Source organism: Maylandia zebra, linkage group LG15, assembly GCF_041146795.1.
Source record: "Maylandia zebra isolate NMK-2024a linkage group LG15, Mzebra_GT3a, whole genome shotgun sequence".
Lineage (NCBI taxonomy): Eukaryota > Metazoa > Chordata > Actinopteri > Cichliformes > Cichlidae > Maylandia > Maylandia zebra.
The window spans coordinates 593,220-610,733 of NC_135181.1; the positions used below are offsets into that span (position 1 = coordinate 593,220).

General features: G+C 42.9%; 1 protein-coding gene across 4 annotated transcripts in view; it reads left to right on the forward strand.

The window, feature by feature from the left end:
• Positions 1-17,514, forward strand: part of pnocb (prepronociceptin b) — a 33,990-nt gene that overhangs the window by 13,199 nt on the left and 3,277 nt on the right. For 2 of the 4 annotated variants that reach the window (XM_076873635.1, XM_004542313.3), the window contains exons 2-3: positions 1,858-1,964; positions 10,180-10,435. In XM_076873635.1, the coding sequence (XP_076729750.1) occupies positions 10,298-10,435 (138 nt within the window). In that variant the 5' untranslated portion in view covers positions 1,858-1,964; positions 10,180-10,297. The remainder of the gene's footprint in view (positions 1-1,857; positions 1,965-10,179; positions 10,436-17,514) is intronic. The other 2 variants (XM_076873634.1, XM_004542312.3) reach the window with 1 other exon arrangement.

The window sequence follows — 17,514 nt, forward strand, 5'->3', positions numbered from 1 at the left end:
CTCTCCCTGTCATTTATTTGGCTCGAAACACACATTAACAAATTGCTCAGTGATGAACAACTACTCAGATCATTTACCTAAGCTGTGCTTTGTCAAAACGAAGTGTGTGTTCATTACACTGACATTCTGTTCTGCAGTTGTTATTTACTTGTATTTTATAATTTGACTTTACATACTGCTGGGTGGTTTGTAAAGTTTACAATAACTAGTATTATCATTATGCTATATTTTCAAAAATATATAATAATCTCAAAAGTAATGCCTTGGAGTAGAAAATAGTAATGCTTTATTAAAATTTAAAACTAAAGTACAGTATTTGAATGTGTGTATTGTGTCTACTGTTTGTTAACTCACCATATTCATAATGGGTTTGCGGGGTTAGGTGTGTGTGTGTGTGTGTGTGTGTGTGGGGGGGGGGGGGTTAGGGTCTTTAGGCTTTCCCCCCCACCCCTGCCACCAGTATATTTTTAAGCAAATATTTCTAACTTTTATTTGAATATTCAGTTTCCTACCATCTTCTCTTAAAGGGTAATTGCCAGGTATCCCGCCCTCTCCCTTCGCACACACATGCACACAAAGAAAACACACAGTATAATTCACAGCCTCGTTATAGTGAGTAAATATTTATGCCATTTACACCATCAAACTTAGATTGCTAAGGATGAAGAACCTTTTGTTCTTTAAAGAACCATTTGTAATAGCTGAAGAACCATCCACAAAATAAAAAGGTTCTTTGACGTATGATGGTTCTTTAAAGAACCATGAAGACATCTGAAGAACCATTTAAGAACCATAATTTTTCTGAGTGTGTGTGTCTGTGTGTGTGTAGGGAGCCATATGTGGTGTGTATTTCAGTGGTGTTGCACTGTGTGTGGCACTAACTGACTTTGTGATTTTGAAATTTGTTTTTGTGATTTTTAGACAGAACAACTATCGAGTGAAGTCACAGAATATTCTTTAACCATGAAGGTCAATAAGAATTTATTTTTACTAGCGTTGGAATTTTAAATGGGGACATGATTGATCATAATGCAGGGAAGGCTAACAGCCCTTTGCAGTAGTATTAACAGTGTTAAAATGGGGGAGTTATGTTCATATCCTCCTCCATCGTTTTATTCTTGGACTCTTCTAGAACAGGTGTTCATGATTCATATTTAAATATAATCCGTATTTACATTGTACTGGACCACAGTGAGTGCATCCACTGTCTAACACAAGCACTTGTAGCTTCTCTGACGCTCTCTTCTGATTGGCTGCCCCTCTCTGTGCGAGATGGCCAGATCCACTCATAACTAGAACTAGTAGAGTGACCAAAACTAGACTAACTACTGACAGAAAAACCCTTAAAAAGGATATTTTAACTAAAGAATCTGAGATTAAATACAATTGTGGAGGGAATGTTTTAGTTTTTGACTCTTTCTGTCAGCACGAGCAGATTCACAATGAACATTAAAACCAAACGCTTTCTGTTGAAGATAAGAAGTAAACTGAAAGGAACAGCGGTGAAACTAAACTAATAGGCTGGAAAAAGCAATCTATGATAACTTTGCTCTCGAGGTTTTATCTACTGTTTCGTGTATAATCACATTAACACAACCAAGGTTCAGGACGCTTCGTGTTTTTGATCTAATCTGAAATACGGAAACACGTCCTGGAAGTACAGACTAGGAAAAGTGCAGCGAGTAGTTTGTAGTTATTAAACTCCAAAAACATGATGTCATATTGTAAGAGGAAGCTAATGAAGTTCAATTCAGCATTTGTATTTTTCAGGCACTTTTGTAAACACGGTTTATTTTTACAATCAGAAAAATGTCATTGAGGTGACAACAGTCTGTTTCCTGTCTCACTTGACCACAGAAACAAGTCCCACGTTCTCACAGTGGGACTTCACCATGCAGACGTGTGGCTTTCATGCGCTCAGGGGTTGAGATTTGCATTAATGCCTTCACCTTGCTACAAAGGAGGTGAGTGGCAGTCAGTTTGTTACCTTCAGACGAGAGACATTTAAAAGAGCCTCTCTTTCCAATCTGTGTATTTTCATTTAACAGATTTACTTTCTATCGAAGTCTTTACCCTCATGACTCTGGATCATCTAGAGCAGCTGAGATGCAACTTTTGGAAAAAAAATATGTTGTTGTTCGTGAGCACCGTGAAAGTTTAATTTGTCTTAGCTACAAATGAGTGTGTTTGTGTATTTCCATGAAGAATTCCTTTAAAAGATTGTTTTGTGTGCATTTGTTCACAGGCATCTAAAACGTGTATGAGAATAAGACTTGTGAATCAATATCTTTGTCTTTTCCACACAAAACCACACTGGACTATTATCTCAGATCAACACATTTCCCAGAAGTGACTGGAGAGCGTAAGGTCATAAAACAGTCATAAATCCCAGAATATGAAGAATAAATCTAACACCATTAATGGTCCGTGAGATTTAATAGGCAGAGAAGAAATTTTAATCATCTTCCCCCTTTTAAGTGATCGCATCTTCATGCAATCCATCTTTCATTGCTCCTGGCTCCAGGTTGATCTTAATGACCAGGAGTTAAGATCTCTAACCGGTGGAAAAGGCTGGAAACCTCTGCAATATCTCTGTAGAGATAACACATCAGCTAAAATTCATAAATGTGGGAAAGCAGAGACGTTGGGAGACGAGTGGAAGAAGAAGGAGGCAGCAAAAAGTGGGAAAGTACAGAAGATGCTAAAAAGGGAGAAAGAGGGAAGCTGAGAGCGAGGGACCTCTGGGTTATCTATGCATTAGCAGACTCCATTGTGCTCTTCAGCTTTATGCAGACACCTAATGGATGAGATGGAGTGAGTCAGAGCTTTGTCAGACGAGCATGGAGCTTTTCTTCACATTTGTGACACCGTGGATGCCCTCTCCACCTTTTATTAAAGCTGCTAATGCTAATTTACCCCATCGTTAGCTTTATTAATTCACTTCACTTTGCAACTTTGTACACAAACGTACAGGATGAATCCCCCTGTTCACTTGCTGGAAACACAAGAGGGCATTTTTTTCAGAGACCGTATAAAAAGTATTAGCATACTGAGTATGGCTGTGTTTTCATGTGGAGAATTAGCACATCCTAGTCTGAGGCAGTGGTTCTCAGCCAGGAAAGGCTGGACTGCCCACTCCAGCTTGGGAATAGTTTCTGCTCCCAAGTGGAGGAGCTCCAGTATGTTTGGTTCTCCCTCAAAAGTCAGAAACAGTAGAGCAGACAGGCTGGCACAGTGTCTGTGTGGATCTACGCTCCTACCCTCCACCCCATCCCTGCGTTGGTGTCGTACATCAGCACAATGGCGTCGGTCTAGAATCAACACTGCACCTGACCAAAGAGTTAGCTAAGGCTGTTTAAGGCAAGCCAACACGTGTACTATAATGTGAATAACAGCAAATGTAAATTGTTAACCTGGTTATTATACTGAATAAATTATAAGGCAAACACCTGAAATAGTGCATGTCCAAAGACATGCGCTTTGTAGGGATAGGTTAATTGATCTAAATTGCCCATGGGTGTGAATGTGAGTGTGAATGGTTGTCTGTCCCTGTGTCTTAGCCCTGCGACAGACTGGCGACCTGACCAGGGTGTACCCCGCCTCTCGCCCTATGACAGCTGGGATAGGCTCCAGCACCCCCCGCAACCCTGAAAAGGATAAGCGGAAGCGGATGGATGAATGGACTGATGGATGGATTGATGGATGGGTGGATGGGTGGATGGATGGATTGATTGATGGATGGGTGGATGGATGGATGGGTGGATGGATGGATGGATTGATGGGTGGATGGATGGATGGATGGATGGGTGGATGGATGGATGGATGGATGGATTGATTGATTGATGGGTGGATGGATGGATGGATGGATTGATGGATGGGTGGATGGGTGGATGGATGGATTGATTGATGGATGGGTGGATGGATGGATGGGTGGATGGATGGATGGATTGATGGATGGGTGGATGGATGGATGGATGGATTGATGGATGGATGGATGGGTGGATGGATTGATGGATTGATTGATGGGTGGATGGGTGGATGGATGGATGGATGGATTGATGGATGTATGGATTGATTGATGGGTGGATGGGTGGATGGATGGATGGATGGATTGATTGATGGGTGGATGGATTGATGGATGGATGGATGGGTGGGTGGATGGATTGATGGATGGATGGATTGATTGATTGATGGGTGGATGGATGGATGGATGGATTGATGGATTGATTGATGGGTGGATGGATGGATGGATGGGTGGATGGATGGATGGATGGATTGATGGATTGGATGGATGGATTGATTGATGGGTGGATGGGTGGATGGATGGATGGATTGATGGGTGGATGGATGGATGGGTGGGTGGATGGATGGGTGGGTGGGTGGATGGATGGATTGATGGATGGGTGGGTGGATGGATGGATTGATGGATGGGTGGGTGGATGGATGGATTGATGGATGGGTGGGTGGATGGATGGATTGATGGATTGGATGGATGGATTGATTGATGGATGGATGGATGGATTGATGGGTGGATGGATGGATGGGTGGGTGGATGGATGGATGGGTGGGTGGATGGATGGATTGATGGATGGATTGATTGATGGGTGGGTGGATGGATGGATGGGTGGGTGGGTGGATGGATGGATGGATGGATGGATTGATGGATGGATGGATGGATGGATGGGTGGATGGATGGATGGATGGGTGGATGGATTGATTGATGGATGGGTGGAACACCTGAAATACTTTGCATGTGTTCTGGTGCATTCACACATAGCCAGTCTGACCGGATTCTCACAAAGTTCATGCATAAAATGGCTCTTAACTTGGAAAATAGTGTTGTCCATCCTTGTTGATGAAGTCTATGAATAAATAAAACTAAAGTCTGTCACTTCTTTTTTCCGTTATGTAAAACTAAATACACCTTTATGAGCTGTTTTTGAAGTAATACATTTCATAACAGCCTAAAATAAAAAAAGATCTGGGCTGAAACAACATTGAAAGGCACTTGTCTGCTGTTTGAAACAATTTGATTACCTTCCTTCAACAAAAAAGTAAAAAACAGATCACTCACCTGTTTCTGACCTCCACGCTGCCCTTAATGATTTTCGTTACGTTTCTTTAAGGACAGTAAACTGGTAGAAAAATTACCGCAGATGTTTCTGATTGTTCATTTTCAGCTCTGACAAGAAATGTACTCAGATAACAAAAGCAAATGCATGAGAGCGGTGGCCCTTTTATGTTCTGATTGCTTCCTCTCTGATTCAAAGGGAAAAACATTTCTCTTGAGGACACGTAAGACTTTCAGGGTCTTAGTTAACTCTAATGGAAGCTCAGGACAATATATGTTTTGGAAAGAACTGGGTAAAAGCATTCATTTCAGCGAGATGGGAAGAATCATCTGAAAAGTACAGGGACGTCAGGCCCCTTCGTTAAAGCCCATTTTCTTTTTGCTTTCATGTCAGCGTTCGTTAAGAATGCCAAGGTTTTTATATTTACGCACGATGAAGCCCTGTTTTCGAATACGACTCTCTCCCCGGCTCCAGCGGTGTCGGGAAAAGGCTGTGTAGGGGCCTAGCCTCCCCGTCAGCACTGTGCATATCCTCCCCCTGCACCCCGTTAACTGCCTTCTCTGGAAATGATATGAAATGTTGAGGATAACTAAAATAGTATTCAGAATTATAGGTGGCTAAACTGGATGATGGAGAAGCGAATCATTACAGAAAATCAGGCAGAGAAAGGAGGGTGGTGGTCTGTGGCTCAAAGTGTCACACTAATTGAGTTTGATGTGATTGAGATGTGGATAAGCTGAGACTCCTGTGGCTCTTGGGCACAGTGGCAGGTCCACACACACCGGGAATGCTTTAATGTCGACTGCTGCAGATTAATTCATGGTGTCTTTTTAGGCGGTCCACAGCTGTCCCAAAGAAATGCAAACATCATGTTTCCAGTAGCCATTTTAGTGGTTTAAAGGTGTTTTATTTTTGTGAGGTTCAATGTCAGGAAGTTCACAAAACAGTCAAGTACTAAAGGTTTTTATGTTTTTTGTGGGATTAAAGGTTATCCTGCAGGGATCACAAATGCCTGCACAAAATGATTTTACAATCTAGCTAATCGATGTCATATATTCTATCTGCTTATCTGGGTGCAGGTCCCCTTACAGGGCCGCCTCCCACAGCTGACTCCTTTCAGTGGGGAGGAATGGCAGCCCTACCCTCTACCCTGTTCTCGCTCACTTTGCTCATCACTCGACTTAACTGCTTTCAGCCTTCATCAGTTAAATGAAGATCCTCTACCCCCCACCGATCTTCAGTGAGCAGAGCTCCGTTAATAAGTAAATCCTGTATTAAATTTGCATTACTATTATTACTATTATTACTATTATTACTATTATTACTATTATTATTATTATTACTATTATTATTATTATTACTATTATTACTATTATTACAGGCTCGATCCTGAATGGTAATCTTCATTTGGACGCACAGTTGTTTGGTGATGTATTAACGTACGTTGTGATCTTAAGACAAACTGTATTGGTATTTAATATGGTGGCGAATCACAACAACAGTTCTCTCAAAGCCGTTTAACACATTGCTGCGTAGGCTTGTGTGCAAACGAGAGGGCGACACACATCTGAACTCACTGCTTAACTCTGTGTGCATTTCCACATGGCTGCACCGGATCTGCATTTGCTGAAATATTAACTCATTTTAGACACACAAATCGCATATGCATGAGCTCCCACCAGAAGCAAACGATATGAAAGTGACCACAGTACGGGAATGACACCATAAAAAACACTACGCTTTGAGGCATATACAACGTGTGTGTACTCCACCTAAAACCTGTTTAGAGATGCAAATAACGGCGCTGGACTTTTTGTTAATGAGATGAATTGCAGGGCATTAAGGGGTGCGCGAAGGGGGGGGAAGAGGTGTCCAGGTGATGCAGGAAACACCGACGGCAATCACGCCTGTGACTGGCCGATCCGTGCAAATCTTTACAGCCAGCTCACTGTTACATCTGCTACACAAATCTCGAGACCGCCCGGTCCATTAATTGTTAATATCCACAAAGTAATAGCCTTCATTCAAAATGGCCAAAGCAGCAAGGAGTGGTGGTAATTTATCCCCATCAGAGCTTTTAGGAAGCCTGTTCACCACCAAGCAGGCGCAGGAAAACCCCCCCATCAAATACTGATCTCAAATATTTCTGTACGACTTTAAATCAAAGCAAGTCACCGTGTGGGGAAGAAAGCATCTTTGTCATAGTTCAAAAATTCGTTTGGTGCGCCCGTTCGCCAACACGTGGGTTATTGCACGCCCCGAGCGGCGCAGCGGCGTTCGTTACATCAACTTTTCAGAACCCCTCATGTGAAGGAAGCTCAAACATTTTCTGTTCAGGCTGTAAATGTGTTTGTCAATGAGTCGAAGTGCGGCTCTGACTGCAAACAGCTTCTTCACAAAATGTCTTTTCAAGGCTTTTTGAGTCAGTTTGAAACGTCCTGACTCAAACGAGTGACGCCGCAGCGTCGGGGTTGACCTTATGTAACCCTGTCCTGACACGGTGCAAACACTGGGACTGCTCTACATAGATTGCATATCTGCATGTAATGCTGCGCTGCTCGACCTCACAGATATTCAGGCCCCAGCTAAAAATTATAATAATGTTTTTAATGAGCCTTTGAATGTGTGGCGGTCCATTATCTAAAACATTTCACTACAACTATTATTAATGAACAAAACTCCTTTTAACAGTATTCACATGAACACGCTGTTTGAATATAATTAATGTGTGAAAGGTGGATCTTTGTGATTCTGATGCCTGTCGAAGGCCGACGCCATCACATTTTCCTGGTTTACTCGTTTGTAAGAGCTGCTTACAGGAGAGCCTAACTATCTGAAATGGGCTTAGTCAGCAGGCGACCAAGTGATCTTTGCAAAGCAAACAAACAGCTACGCTAATGACTTCCCATAAAACCATTTCTACTTGTGTAAATGGGCCGGAGTCACACATGACTGCTTTCAGATGCTGCTGACTACGAGTGGAAATGTAACAAAGTGGAAACGCTAATATTGTCCTCCGACTCCCACAAAGCTGGTACGCTGTTTAAAATGTAAATAAAAAGAGAAAGCGGTGATTCCCACTCTATTCACACGAGAACACAGAAAACATATCTAACGGGAAAAATCGATCATTTTAAGAAAAATATTGGCTCATTTTGTTGAACGCGTCTGAACACAGTTGGTAGACTTTTCCTCTTCTTTTAGTTTGTAAATGGGAACCGAGGAGACCCACCGGGGAGAGGAACATCGTCCCAGTCTTCTGTGACTCTGGCTGCTCTGCAGGTCTGCCACCTTCCCCAAACTTCCACGACCCCCTAAGTAATCGTGCACGTGCAAACAGCTAGTAAAGACTTAAAGACTGAGACCAGCAGCGCATCTAATAGCACGAGAAAACGGCTGAACGTCCTTAATATCCTCCTTCCCTTCTGCTGATTCACATACGTGACTGTGTGGTTCTGTGCTCCCCTTCAGTTTCATACACCTGTAAGGTTTTTAGCTCTGCCAAGCAGGTTATGTTTTTGGTTGCATACGTGTCCTTCTCTCTGTAAACGTAATAGCGTGAGAGGTTGAATCCTGGTAACATTTTGTCGAGGTGTACAATCCAAACTTTGCTCGCATCTTAAGACCTTATACGTCCACACTAATGCGCATCGTTTTCTCTCCGTTTTGGCCTCCTGTCCACACCGAGACACATTTTCCTCAAGGAAAAACGCAGTGTTTTGAAAACGCTCTCGAAAACGAATACGTTTCAAAACGGTGCTGTCGCGTCGCAGTGTGGACAGCGAAAACGCAGTTTCTAAAACGATGACGCGTGTTAGTCATGTGATGCAGTCATGTGACCAATTACTGACAGCCCTATTAAAGATTAACATCAGTCTGCACGTGCTTCATAGAGCTTTTCTTCAAACTCTCACTCGCTTTTGCAACTTTGTGCTTTTGTGTTACTCGCAGCAACAACTCCAGCTCATTGTGAGTCCATTTAAAAACTCGCTGCTTTTCCTCCACATTTCAACGAAAGTGAATAAGCCGCAGACAGAAATGAGGCAGGCCGAATCTTCTTGCGTTTCACGCATGCGCAGGACTGGTACGTAAGTGTTTTCAGATGTTTCAATGTGGACGCACAAGTCTGTGAAAACGACTGAAACGTGGACGCGGAGCGTTTTCAGACAAAAACGCAGTTTTCTAATCTATCCGGGCCGGTGTGCACGTAGCCTGAGTTGACCTTAAAGATTTACTGGTGGGAAATCTGACAAATTTACAAACTGTGATTCTTACAAGTGTGGTGTGTATCGTCGATATATAGCAAGTACTTCATTATTAGTATTTCTTATTTGACCTCTGACCTCTCCTTTAAGGTCAACAGATTGAGCAGCTCCAGCAATAAAGCTGTTAATATGTGAAAAACAGAGAACATGTTTCCTAAACGTTTATAGTTTGGCAAACACGAGCATGAGGGCCTTGGGTGCCGGCTTTAAGCCTGCAGACAGAGTGTGGAATATTTCTATCAAGCAGCAGCAATCTATGCTGCTCTGTTTTTCTCTTTGTTATTGCTGTTGTTGGCTGATTCGGTGGTGCGTGGCAGAATAAATGGGGGTCAGACAGGTAGAGCCCACACCAGATGATGGGGTCTATCTCACCGGTTATTCTTCCTCAGCCTGCGCACGCGTCCTGTCACACATTTCTTCACTGCTAGCATATTTTTTGCCTCAACATTGACTCTAATGCCCATTTTATCATCGTCCAATCACTGTTGTGTGCGGATTTCTTGCTGCCTCAGGAAATGACCTGTGTTGTAGTTTCAAGCTAATCTGTGGAGGCACATATGGGCTCTTACTAATCTCCAGCCTGCGGTGTATGATTTCGATCTGCGATCCAACCCTCCAGCCTGCACAGGATGATTCCTGTCCACTGGAAATTGCCCATTTTATCATTTATTGCCTCAGGTTGTGCTCTCTCTCTCTCCACCCACACTGTCCATTTCCTGTTATTTGATGAACACTCTCCCACCACCAACGCTTCGACTGGCCGGCCAAATCCACCAAATTATCCCTGCGAGTTGGAATTCATGCAGTATTCCTGTCAGTCTGTCCGCTCTCTCTCCCTGCAGGCTGGACCCAGATCCCACAGCTTTTACCTCCCAGATCCTCCAGCTGCTGACTCCTTGTTTTGAACTCTTCTGTTTGCTGGGCTCCTCTTTGTCGCTGCCTGTCTGGGTGCGCTGAGCGATGAAGATCCCTCTGTGGTGCCTGGTGGTCCTGCTGGCATGTCTCTTCACCCCTGGATGCAGTGACTGTCAGGGGCAATGTATGGCCTGTGGACTGCTCCTGCAGCAACAGCAGCTGGAACAAACCTTCAACACCATGGTGAGCACATGTGTGTATCATTGTAATTCTGTGTGAATGCATGTCAACACCGCGGCGCATGTGTGCAGCTGCAGCGAGCCATCAGCACCCTGATGGGGCCATGATGGTGATCCAGTGAGTTATTGATTAGAGTGTCTTTGTAACGCATCGTGTACAGTTCGATGGTCCTGTGTGTGCTTTGTTTGCTCTGTAATGTAACTACTTATGTTGTGTTTTTGCGTTGTCTGGTTGTCATTGTGCATAAGCTTTCTCTGTGTGCTGTCAACCATTTACATTGTTGTGTTTTCACCTCAAAAACAGCAAGAATATTTATTTTTTCACAAGAATTAAGGTATGAAGCATATTTCAATCAGTCACCAAAACATCCATCCAAAATATTTCATGCAGAGCAGAATTGTGGTGGCAACAATAATTAAGAATAGTAGAAATCCAGATTTCATGTCACAAAGGGACATTGAAAGCGCTTTATAAATAAAGTTATTATTATTATTATTATTATTATTATTAGTCAACAGACTAAAGAACAGCTTCTTCCCGGGCTGTCAGAACTCTTAATGCAAGCTAAGAGTGTGTAAAGACTTCCCCAACACATCCACCCTGACACTGCTGTGGATCATCTATATGCAATATCTCAGTCTTTCCATGTTCTGTGCAATTATTTTGGTCCCAGTCTGTTTCAATGTTTCCTCCACATACACTATGTATATAGTTCCACTCACATATGTATACATATACACTGTTTTTTATTTTATTCTATTTATTTAATTATTTATTTATTTTCCGCCTTCGTTGTATATTGGTTTCTCTTCTTCTTACTTTAGCACCTTTGTGGTCCAGCTACCCAATTTCGCTGTGCAAGAAACTGCACAATGACAATAAACAGCTCTAAGTCTTCTAGAAGTGTGCGTTTGCAGGATTTTTACCAGCTCATGCAGAGTCTCGATGAATGACACCATGTTCCACTTTGTACAGTGCTGACACTGGAGCTGCTTCTGCTGATTACTTTATTACCTGCACAGGTGACGGGAAGAAGCAAGCAGGCTGAAACTGCGGGAAAGGACGTGCAGGGAGCAGGGCGGTTATGCAGTGGTTATCACTGTGACAGGGTTCTAGGTTGGAGCCTCGTGTGGCTCGGTCATTTTTCTGTTGCCTCATTGCTCAGAATCAAACCCAGGCATGTCAGACTAACTGGTGAAGTGTGGACGTGTGGCTCAGTGACTCCTCGTCCCTCTGTGCCTGTCCCGAGTGAACCTGTCTGTGTTGTCTGGGTAGATGAACATCAGGGGATAACTGAAGTTTCTGCAAATCATGATGTGGGGACATATCTGACAACCAGCCAAGCTCACATTCACACTTATGACCAGTTTAGAACTGAAGTATCTGAATTTCCAAACGCTCCTTCCAGTTCTCATCTACACATGTTCCCCCCAGCTGTTCGTTCTTGTTTTCGTGCCCCACCCTCCCTCCCACTTTTATTTAGTACATGGTAGACTTGTAGTCAAGACCGCCTAAACTGAGACCAAGTCGAGACAAAAAAGTTTTTAAACTGCAGCCAGATGCTGTTTTGTTTACGGGTGTCGGGCATATCTATGTGTTTTTGCGATGCACTCGCACAGCCCTCCTCACCGCTGTCCACTGTCTCACTCACTGAGAGGACAGACACACACTGCACTTGACTGTCATGTCTCTCACCCTCTCTGTTTTTCACATAATGATACTATGTGAAAAAAATGAGGATAAATTAAGTGAGGAGCCGGCTCTCGCTTAATGGGAGTCGACTCTTCAGAGTCGCTGCAAAGCACTCTCCAAGCACGGCTCTTGGAGCTGATGCCTTTGCACATGACGCATTATCAAACGTTACGTTGTGTGTCATGGATACTAGTGGTGCAACGGCTCAAAAATCTCACGGTTCAGATCGGATCACGGTTTTAAGTCACGGATCGGATCAATTTTCGGATCAGCAAAAATAGAAAAAAAAGACAAGAATTTGACTCGCCGTTTATTTATTTAAGTATTTTTTGCCTATTAAAAAACAACTGAAGACTCATTCCACTCACTTATATAAAAACAAATTAAGGTGCAATATGGACATTATGGACCAAGCTGGGCATCCCCTGCACATGGCCATAAACAACCAGAGGAGTCTGTTCAGTGACAGGTTGCTTCTCCCAAAGTCAAGGACCAGCAGACTTAAAAAGTCCCACACGCCATCAAACTGTTTAACTGCTCGCTGGAGGGGGGGAAACAAGGGGGGAACAAGTAGCTGTAGCGCCTTTTCCCTGTGCAATAGTTTTTGCTAATATCCAACGGTGTAATAGACTCACAATACTTGAAATGTGCTGTTCCCTTGTATTCTTATTCCTGTTTATTCTATTTATCCCTTTTGTATTCTCTGTATTTATATATGTGTATATTTGGTATATTTCTGCTCACATTCTGCAACTTCTGTCGGTGCTGTGCTACTGGAAACAGAATTTCCCGGAGGAACCCACCCGAGGGATGAATAAAGTTTCATCTAATCTAATGTAATCTACAGGGCAGTGCAGGGCTTTGTATCTACCACTCCGCTGTGATATAACGAGCGGTCACGGTCACGTGGCTTTCCGTTGACCTGGAGCTCCACCCATTTGTAGTTAGAGCAACAGAAGATGGTTGGAACAGTTCAGCCATAACTTTAAAGTTCTCCTGCTCATACATGCTTGGAACGATCTTGTCACTGAAGTGGACGCGCAACGAGACATCATAGCGTGGCTCAAGCACGTTCATCGTAGTTTAAACCGCTTGTTTTGCACAACAGAATACGGCCTCCCGTCTGCAGCTAAACACCCCAGCAGCTTCTGTAATAGCTTTGCCCGGTCGGGCTGGGCAGCAAAGGGCTGCTTAAATACCGCAAACTCCTCTGCTCCTCCACTTGAACCGCTAGCGCTGGCCATAACTATCGCTGGACAGACTGACCACGCCACCATACGCGTACTTTTCTTTTTCTTTTTCGAATCTTCGGATCGCGTGCGTACCGAACCGTGGAGTGGGATCGGTTCGGATTTCGGATCAACCGTAATCCGCTGCACCACTAATGGATACCGTTGACTCCAGAGGCGGAGCCAGACATTTTATACACCCGGGGCTTAGCCGTAAAGGGTAGTATGCATGTGGGATGGGGGGGGTAGGCTGTTTTGAGTTTTGTTCAAAAAAGAATCTCTTCATGTAGGAAAAAATATGTCACATATGCAGGACACCTTAAACTAACTTTTCAATTAAGCAGCGAGACAGAACAATGTCGGGGCTGTATCAAGACACGAGGACTAAACCCCAATTCAACCAGACCCAGAACTGATCCAGAACTAAAACAGGACTACAACAGTTCAAAATCAGGACTACTGAGGACTTAACCAAGACAGAACCAGAATCAGAACTAGATGATAGCAGCACTGAAAATCATCATAGACCTGCACTACACTTATTTTTTAATTCTACCAAAGTACAATAATTATTTAGCCTTGTTGTGCAAACAAGCTGCAAAACTTAATAAATATAGAATTTGAAAAGTAACAAACGGTATCTAAAACGTTACACTAGGCACTGGATACATGTTCTGATGAGTTTGGGCAAACAACATGTGACTAACAGGTGTGTCACCTGCTCTTGTTCCCTCCCTGTTCTGTCCTCCTCTCTCTCTCCCTCTCTGTTCCTCTTGTTTTGCATAGAAATATACTGAACAACATACAAAGTATAATATATAAAATAACATCTACCTTTTTTCTTTGAAAGAAGCTCCTTATGTCCATTGTTGTGTTCATCAGTACATAACTCAAACCGATTCTGTGCTTTATTTAGCCGTGGAGGGAAACAACTGAAAATATGAAATAAACACACATGTGAGCTGAGACTCTCTAAAGAAACAGCATTGTTGTTGTTCGGCTTTTCATTTCGCCATTTGTTGATTCACTCGAAGAGCAAGTAAAGTAATATGGGTCAAGTGATCAGTTTGACATCAATCTTTTGTGATTCACCGTCATATTTACATTATTTGTACAGTACGAATGATTTGCTTCGGAACTTGGTCGAACTTCAGCTCTTCTCTGTCTGCGCTTCTCCAACAGCAAACTCGCAGGCAGCAGCTTCTCCCCCCTCGCTCACATGCTGTGCTCCGTCGAATAGTGCCTGAGCTCGGATCATACCAAAATTAGGGGGGATACTCGGTGTATAAATGCTCAATCAACACTCTTTTATTCCATACAATTCAACACTTTATGAGCATAAACCATCTGGATGGGGAGACATGCATGCAGAGGGACACAGCAAATCTCAAACTGGTGGAGGGTTACTCAAACTCTTATAGCCTCTAGTGGCCCCCACCTAATCGTAAAAACCTAAACATTCACATTCTTTCTAACTCCTAGTGAGCCTGACTTATGGCCTTGGCTCCCTATTTTGTCTGCCTTCAACAACAGTGGGGGTGAAGCTCCCGTGGAATGTGCTCTGTCTCCTCTACTATCAGAAAAAGTCCTGACTCTCTGAAAACAGTATTTCTTATAACTCAGCTAACCCTAATAACTGTAACAGTTATCACCTTTCTCTAATTCAGGAGAATACTACAAACTAAAACTACATAATAATTTCACAATCTTTAATTAGGGGTATAACATAGCATAAGATAATATTATAATCCCACAATAGACAGACAGACAGACAGACAGACAGACAGCACTCTTTATGCTGGAAGTGCTTATCATCTCCTGTGTGGACAGGTGTCAGAGCAGAGTGCCAATATTCTTTCTGTGCCAATGCACAAATGGCAATTAGTGTTATAATGGGTGGTTAGTGCCAAACAAAATATCTACACACACACACACACTTGGGTCATAAGAGCCAGACTTAGACTAACATAACATCCTAAAACCTGAAAAAAATACTTCCTATTATTTTTCTCTCATAGCGTTGGGTTAAAACTAAAGAAAGCCACGCAATGCACAGTGACGGTGACATGATGGAGACACTTTTTTGCAGAAGGGATTAGTGTTGCTTCTCTGTGAGTACCTACAGCACCTGTGCAGTTCTTTGTGACCATCAGGAAATCCCGGCCTCTACAGTGGGAGGATGTGATCGTTCTCCGAACTGAACCCAAAATTTCCACGCGGCACAGAATCTCATTCCAAGCAGTCTGAGAAAAATCAGTGGGTAAAAATAGTCGGTGGGTGTCCACGAATAGCTGTAGGACGGCTAATTTAGCTGATAATGATGCAGAGGAAAGACAGCTGGGACCTTTTTGGAAGTTGTAATAGACTGCCTCTCAGTATCATCAGCCTGGGCCTACATCGCTGACTGACACATTTGATCAGCACCTCATTGTGTTTGCCGCCATCCCATTGAGCCACAGATGGAATCCACGGAGCAATTCCATTGTCTCCCACTCCAGACTGAGAGTGTGTGCGTGAGGCCGCCGCTGTTTGCTATAATGTCAGGACCCATTGATTTATTTGTGCACACACCTACACGCCCGTACCCACACACACAGATTCTACCACCACATTCATTACTTACTGTCATTTTTTTAAATGCCAGCTTTTGTTTACATATGTGCTAATTACCTGTGATGTGGCTCTTAGTCACGGAGTTTCCTGCCTGCTCTCGTTTGTAGTTCAGCTGTGTGAAGGTGAGAGTGTAACCAGGGTTACTTTGTCTGTGTTTGTCATTAGCTGCCAGACTTTCGTCCAGTTAAAATCATTACTCTGTCTCATTGCTCGACAGAAGTGTGGGCGTTGCTTCCCTTATGCGTATTTGCAAACAGCCACAGCTGGTTCCTGACGCACCTTTGATTGTTGCACAGAGATGTTGTGAGGCCTGGGGGCCTCATGCTGAACATTGTAGAGATCTGCCACACTCCCTGTTAGAACTGGACCATTAGCTAAGTTAGCTACTGTATGCTATCAGCCTACGTTTAAGTGTTTTTACACAAAACAGTCAGAACAAGGTGAACAGCTCTGCTCTTGGTCCCAGCAGTGGTTTGTATGCTACACTGCACAGCTGTTCTGACTTTGCTGCACAGCATGTGGTGTCCCAGGTGGTTAGCTCTCCAGCCAAGCTGGGTCCAATGGCTTTACTGGTGGAAACTCAAGAAACAAATTATCATCTTGAATCTTTATATATATATATATATATATATATATATATATATATATATATATATATATATATATATATATATATATATATATATTTTTTTATACTTTTTCAACATGTTCAAAATAAAGATTCAATCAATCAATCAATCAATCAATCAATCAATCAATCATCAATAGTGCTGCTTTTTCATACAGGAATATTACATTTCACTTAAGAATGTCTCACACACACATCTCTCTCTCTATCCTTCAAGCTCGGGTCCTCTACCAGAGGCCTGGGAGCTTGAGGGTCCTGCGCAGTATCTTAGCTGTTCCCAGGACTGCGCTCTTCTGGACAGAGATCTCCGATGTTGTTCCCGGGATCTGCTGGAGCCACTCGCCTAGCTTGGGAGTCACCGCACCTAGTGCTCCGATTACCACGGGGACCACCGTCACCTTCACCCTATATATTATATTATATTATATTATATTATATTATATTATATTATATTATATAACTACCATAAATCACAAATACTCAGAATTACAATACAATCACATGTAAAGAAAACCATGCAGTAAATAAAGGTGCAGGCTGGGACCTTCCCGTATTCCTCACATTTCCTTGCTGGAGAATCAGGATTTTTTTAAATTGCAGTGAATTTCTCCTCTGGGGCTGACAGATCGTGTAGTCCTTCTCTTTCATCTGTTTTCTCTCTTTTTTCATATCAACTTTGATGATATGATATATTGATATACTATTGATAGCGATAACCTTCGCTAATCGTCACCCTGATGGAAACGTTTTGGAAAGGTTTACATTGGTTCGATTTCTTCAGCGGGACTTTGTTACCTGAACATCTTCCCTGAAGAACTGGATCTGTGCACTACATCACACAGCAGGCAAAGTGTGACTTCTTTGGCTCTCCGTCACGTACACCATTATCAGTCACTCCTCACAGGAACAACTCTTTTGAT